Source organism: Cheilinus undulatus, linkage group 24, assembly GCF_018320785.1.
Source record: "Cheilinus undulatus linkage group 24, ASM1832078v1, whole genome shotgun sequence".
NCBI classification, from domain to species: domain Eukaryota; kingdom Metazoa; phylum Chordata; class Actinopteri; order Labriformes; family Labridae; genus Cheilinus; species Cheilinus undulatus.
In genome coordinates, this window is record NC_054888.1 from 6,472,498 (window position 1) to 6,479,534 (window position 7,037).

Consider the following 7,037-nt stretch of genomic DNA (forward strand, 5'->3'; position numbering starts at 1 on the left):
AGTTCACAAAGATTAATTTATATGCAGCAAGAGGGACTTGCTGAGCAACTATGAGATTCTGCAGATTCAGCACAGCCATGCTAAGCTGTTTCCACTCTTGGACTCTGGAAATTTTCAGAAAATTTCAGGCATAATGCTTCTGAAATCTCCCTGAGTTCCTTCCCTGTTAGAAAGGGTAGGCTGAACATGAGGACTAAAGAAGTTACAAAAAGAGTTACATGCTATGCAGATGATGTTTGATTATTTATATCAGTGATATGTATACTTTGGCATGTTTGCATTCAACCAAGCAGGTCATCCTGAACATTTAGGGGTTTTATTTTTGCAAATTATCCCATAAGAGCCCACACCCATTTCTCCTCATAGCAACATCACTGTGGGGCAATACACATACTCAGTAGACCATGAACAACACATGGTTATTATAAAATACACCTATCTCTAATGCAAGGATAGGAAATGTTACTTATATGTCATATTGGGCTTTTGTGGTTAATTTATTATCATCTATTATTGGAAAAATAACACAACATAAGTCAAAATCAATTAAATTTAACAACTAGAATGGCCATGTGAGGCGGCAGACCCACGCCTAAGCAGCGCCACCAAGGAACTCACGCTCCCATTGATTACTATGGTGTTCAAAATTTCGAAGTCTGAGAAAAACTGAACGGGTGCGCGGATTATCACCAAAATCTAATTGATTTTTCCCTGTCACTATCCCAATATTCCCTGAAAGTTTGGTGAAGATCCAACTTTCCATTCTCGAGTTATGTTGTACAAATACAAACAAAGAAACGAACAAAGATATGGAGCCCTTTACATAACCCCCTGCTGATTTCATCGGCATGGGTAACAAAAATCATTTTCAGGGTTTTTTTTTTTCAACACAATAACCTGATGAATGGACCTTCCGTAGTCATGATTCATTGATGACATCGATGCATGTGTGCTGGATCTGCAAAATATCGGCTTTTTAACCCCTTTTCACCACTGTTTCTGCTCATTTATGCCACTTTTTCCTCACTCTGTGCCCATTTTCCCACTTTTAATTCACTTTTTAACTCTAGTTTCCTACTTCATTTCACCAATTTTTGCAACATTTTTCCACGTAATACCATTTTGCCACTTTTTAACAGCTTTTCACCATTTTCCACCATTTTGGCACCCTTTTTGCATTTCTGTAAGTCATTTTTGCCACTCTTCCCCATTTTTGCCTATTTAATAAACATTCTGCAACTGTATTTTACTTTTAGCCATTTTCTCCCACTTTGAACTCATTTTTGCCACTTTTTGACTTGTTTTCACAAGTTTATTATTATTTTTTTTTTACCTGTTTTTGCCTCTTCAACCCATTTTTGTCGCTTTTAACCACTTTTCACAATTTTCTTCACATTTTTTCTCTTATTGTATTTCTATACATTTTTTTTTTGCCATTTTAATTCCATTTTTGCTTCTTTTGAACCCTTTCCACTGTTGCTTTCACAAGTTATGCCACTTTTTTCTACACCTATTTCATTTTTTTCCACGTTTAAACTATTCAACCAATCACATGACCCCATCAGACTGTTCTGTGTGTTTCAATCAGGGACTTCATTAGTTTAAGTCAAGAAAAAAAGCTATGCATGGTCTCTTACAAGACATTTAAAGGTCATGTGACACCTGTGTTACGGTGGGTCCTTATTTGATAGCTGTCTATGAATTCTAAATAACAATGACTATTAGCTTAAGTTAAAAACAGCTCATCTTTTGCTTTTCAGTGTGAACCTTGTCTTCTGATGACATAAACATGGCTAGGAAAGAAAATAAAGAAAACTATCTGTCTCCCCTTAACTTTCAAGCTTTATTGTGTAGTTTTCTTTGAAGACAGCTTCCCAGTCTGCAGGTTGAGACCCCCTGAGGGTCTTTTAAGATGATTAAGATGAAACTCACGTATAAAAGCATGGTAAAGAATTTCTTTAATGGAAATCTATGGGCATTGTCACCATCCTAGTAGTTTACATGCATGGAGCCTGGCTCTGTTCTAGGTGGCAATGCTGTCTGGGATGTAGACCAGCATTGGGGGTGGCTCCAAGGTGCTGGATCTCACTGTCCAGGCTTCACACCAGTGAGGGGAGGTTCCCACTTGATAACTGCACTACTGTAATAGCTTTTCCTGCCAGTCATTGTTGACTTGTGGGGACAAATACTGAAGGACAAAGGGGGTCATTTTACTGAATATGCTCTCATTAGGGCATATATGGACAAAAGTATTTGGTCACACCTGTTAACTATTGAATTCAGGTGTTTCAGTCAGACCTGTTCACCTAGCCATGCAGTCTCCGTTTGCAGACCACTTAAAGGTTGTGATAAGGTTCACTACCACATACAGCTTACTCAAAGAGGTCACAAGCTGGTAATACCTGGGAAATATTACGTGTATATGTACTAACTGAACATTTATTAATGTGTGCAACATTGCATGTTGATTTTTCACTAAATTTGGTTTTGCACGTAAAGGAAAATAACGGATGTATGTGTAAAATGTGTTTTTTACTTTGCAGAGAATTCGAGTTCCAGAGTCCGAACTGTGCAGGGTGTGTCGGAAGAGGGTGTACCCCATGGAGTCGCTGATTGCAGACAAACAAAACTTCCATAAAAGCTGCTTTCGCTGTGAACACTGCAGAGGCAAACTAAGGTGAAAAATCTTACAGAACAAGAGAATTCTTTTATTTCTTTGCACTTTTTTTGTTTAGTTTTTACCATTTAACCATAAAGTCAGTAAGAAGTAACATCTCTAAATAGAACCCAGGCAAGGGGAGAAGGAGAGATCATTTCTTCCCCCTCATTCCACCCTTCACCTCTCCCCTACACTGGTTTCCCATGTTCTATACATCTGGTTATTGATAAAGTTAATCACATTAAAAATTACTTGAATAATTGACGTCTAAGTTAGGGTAACTTGTGGCCAGTTATGTGCTCTCTCACACTCGTTGCACTGTGATTGGCCATGAACAGCCCTTTTCAAGTCCAGCCACAAATTCTCTGTTGGATTGAGGTCTTGCTTTGACTTAGCCACTCCAGAACATTCACCTTATTGTCTTCTGTTTGCTTCTGGTCATTGTCTTGTTGCAAAATAAATCTTTTCCCAAGCCATAGTTCTCTGAATACGATTGTCCTCCAGGATTTTCCATTACTTTGCCACATTCATTTTACCCTCTACCTTTACGAGCCTTCTAGGGCTGGTTGCTGAGAAGCATCCCCACAGCATGTTGCTGCCACCACCAGACTTCGCAGTGGTGACGGTGTGCAGTGTTTGGTGTCTGCCAAACAGAGCGTCTTGTCTGATGCCTTGAGATTGTTTTTATGTCCATCTCCTGACTTAGACTTCTCAATAACCTTTTCTCTGAGTTGCTTGGAGTGTTCTTTTATCTTTATGGTGTCATGGCAGCCAGGAATACTGATTGACCAGTGACTGGACCTTTTCGACTCAGGCGTCTTTATACTACAATCACTTGAGACACATTCCAATAATTGTGAGATAATACTTTGTAGAAATCTGTTCTCACTTTGACAGTAAAGAGGGTTTTTTTGTTGTTGTTGTTGTTGAAAAAGCCAAATTATATTGACCGTGACTGATCTAAAAAATCAATAAAAGGAGAAAACATCCAAGGGGGAAATACAATTAGCTCTCTATATATAAAGGCAGAAAAATGATAATTATAACAGCAAAGGTATAGAGAAGAAAAGAAATGAAGAAGATAAGAGCATTAGAAGAGGATGGCAATAAGAATTAATAACACAGCCAAAAGGGCAATTAAATAAATTGAGGATAACAAAGAATAAAAGCAAGTACAATAATAGGAGTTGAAATATGCTTTGGAATTCAGAAAGATAGAAGATTAAAACCAAATAAGATGACAACGTGACATACAAGCACGTCTATATATCACTGATTCTGCAAGCCTTTTCTCCTCGGGTAGGCAGTTCCAAAGTCAAGGAGCCCTTGCTTAGTCACCTTTGGTTTTAAAAAGCCAACTGTATCATATTTGATTCACAATTTTGTGGGACCTCTGGCGAACATGACAGATCAATAATCAACATGAGCAATAAATCCCTCAATAACCTCTTGCATACAATCTGATAAATTATTTAAAGAATACCCTCCAGTGGATTATGAATTGCTAGAAATGCCTAATGCATCAAATATGATACAAAAAAACTTTAAAAGAAAGTTAAATAAGCATCTCAGTTCCAAAAAAATGAGAATTATCTGGCATTTGGGCATTGGGCTTTACAGGGTTAAGCCTCGACTTTGGAATGGCCAGGAGGCTGCTAAGACTGCTGTCTGGCTCTTACGGAGTCAATAATTCTGACATGTAGCTGGGAGCTAGGCCCATATGTGCTTTGGAAGGAATTAGTAAAATAATTTCTTTTAGAGTGATGTGATGTCATCTGTTTAAACCAGCGTGAAGCCTAGCTGCTGCCTTTTGGAGGTGAGAGAGGAATTTGTGGGTGGGTTTTCATAAGCACTGTAGATCAGTGGTTTGCAACCTTTTCAGCCCACGACCCCCAAAATAAAGGTGCCAGAGACCGGGGACCCCCATTGTGCCTGAAGGTGGTTGAACACAGCCATGCAAATTCAAGAATAGTTATGTGGCGACAAGGCCGCCCATAAGGAGGAATAAAGGGGGAGGTTTCTGGGACACAGCCAAACTGAGGGTCCATGGAGGTCAGCAAAACCATGGTCCATTGTGAAGTTAAGCTGTGAAAACCATATTTTATATTTGACCTAAATAATAACCACTCATACCAAAGAAACAAATACCTCTATCTATTTGTGTAGTAAATATCCTTCTTAAAATGAAAATAACTTTTGTTAAAAACATATTTAGAATGGGTAAAAAATTGCTTAAATTAGAGGCGCAGGTGGCTGAGTGGTTAAGGCGTGCCCAATGTATGTGGACCGCCTGGGTTTGAATCCGGCCTGAGGCCCTCTACCACATGTCTCTCCCCCGCTCTTGTCCCTGTTTCCGACTCTATTCATTGTCCTCCTCTATAAAATAAAGGCACAAAAATTGCTTAAGTAGTTAATAATGGAAAATATGGTGGAAAAAGTGTTGAAATTGGATTTTTAAAGAGCATGAATAGGTTAAAAGTGGCAAAAATGAGATAAAAGGGGCAAAAAATAACCAAAAATTTATTAAATTGGCAAATTTGGGCACAAAAGTGGCAAAGAGGATTAAAAAGTGGCTGAAATGGCTTTAAAGTACAAAAAATTGGGGAGATTTGGTGGACTGGGATGAAAAATTGATATGAACTGGCAAAGATGGTATAGCTGTGATTAAAATGGACAGAAAGGGATGCAAAAAGTGGTTAATAGTGGCAATAATGTGGCATTAAGTGGCAAGAATTGGTTTAGAAGTCCCAAAACAGGCAGAAAAAAGTGGTGGAAAAGGTATAAATTGAAACAAATGGCAAAAATGTGCTAAAATTGACAAAATTGGTGTTAAAAAGTGATGAAAAGGGTTAAAATTTGATAGAATTGGTGTAAAGTGGCAACAGTGTAATTTAAAAAATATTCTTAGTTTTTTTAGGCATCTGGTGACCCTGTCTCAGTGTCTCATGACCCCCAATGGGGTCCTGACCCCAAGGTTGAGAACCACTGTTGTAGATAATCAGTGTTGTAAATACATGCAAATGATTGTAAGTGATAAGTTGCGAGAACAGCAAGAAATTTCCCCTGTTTTAACTCTTTTTCTTTGGTTTTTTACAGTCTGGGCAACTATGCCTCTCTCCATGGACGAATGTACTGCAAGCCACACTATAAGCAACTTTTCAAGTCCAAAGGGAATTACGACGAAGGATTTGGACAGAAACCACACAAAGAACTTTGGAGTAATAAGAATCAGGAGCATCCATCGGAAAAAACACGAGTCAAATCACCGTCACCTGAAAAGAAAATCATGGATTCAAAATATTTCACCGCTCAGAGCACTTTAATCACACAGGACAGCAAAATAAACGATGAAAATAAAAAGCCAACAAGTAAGATTGCAGTAGTTTGGCCTCCTCAGTCAGACTCTCCAAAGAAATCCTTCACTGTAGAGGAGGAGCTGAAGTTGGTTAAGCCGTCATGGCCCCCTCAGGAGGGCTCAGCTCATGAAAATGAGCACCTAAATCAGCCTATGAAGCCCTCATTAAAAGAGACTGATATCCCTGAGGCTGGAGAGCAAAATGGACCCCAGGAAGATGCCAAGGAGCAGGAGAGTTGCAATTTAACAGAGAATGAGAAAAAGCCTGAAGACACTCCGGCAGAGTCCGAAGCCCAGGATCTGGCAAGCATTTCTCCCACTCGAGAAACCGCCGAGTCAAACAGCGTCTGCGAGGCTGCGGCTCAAGTGGGGGCTGAAATGGACTCTGGATTGCAGGCTGGAGTGGAGGAGAAAGAACAAAGCGAAGGGACTGGTGAAGAGTCGGAGAAAAGTGTAGAAAAGGCGGAGGAAGTGAGAGTAAATGGACACGATGGGGAGACAGAAAGAGCATGTGAGAAGGAAAGCCAGGAGGAGAGAGATGAAGGGAATAATGACGGCATGAAGAATGGGGAGGCGGTAAAGGTCACGCTAATAGATGAGGAGGCGACGCAAAGACAGGCGCTGAATGCTAACTCGAACAATAATAACAGTAATAGCCTCATGCTGCTTGACCGTGACATCCTGTTTGAAGGGCTTACAGAGGAAGAAGAGAAACATCAGTCACTGTTTTTGACAGACACATCAGATCTCCTCGAATCAAAGTGGATGCCAAGCGAAGTGCTGTGGCTGGCACAGAGCGACGACGCCTTTGTGCCAACAGGTGCCAAATGCGCTGACTCCGGTGACTCAGACACAAATTTCTTCCTCGCAGAGACAGAGGGAAACAAAAATGAGGCGAAGATTAGCACATCGAGCTTCCTGGAGGACATCTTCGCCGGCCTGAGCGCCAGCAGCTCCGGCCTGCTGTGCGATTTCAAATCCGACATGTTTGGCAGAACCGCCGGCGACCTGCCGACGACGCCA

The 7,037-nt window shown here is 40.3% G+C and overlaps 1 protein-coding gene across 2 annotated transcripts in view; it reads left to right on the plus strand.

Annotated features, from left to right (window-relative positions):
- xirp2a (xin actin binding repeat containing 2a) overlaps positions 1-5,892 on the plus strand; it is a 103,996-nt gene extending 98,104 nt beyond the window's left edge. For both annotated transcript variants that reach the window (XM_041781783.1, XM_041781784.1), the window contains 2 exons: positions 2,544-2,677; positions 5,756-5,892. In XM_041781783.1, the coding sequence (XP_041637717.1) occupies positions 2,544-2,638 (95 nt within the window). In that variant the 3' untranslated portion in view covers positions 2,639-2,677; positions 5,756-5,892. The remainder of the gene's footprint in view (positions 1-2,543; positions 2,678-5,755) is intronic.
- Positions 5,893-7,037: the final 1,145 nt, after the last annotated feature.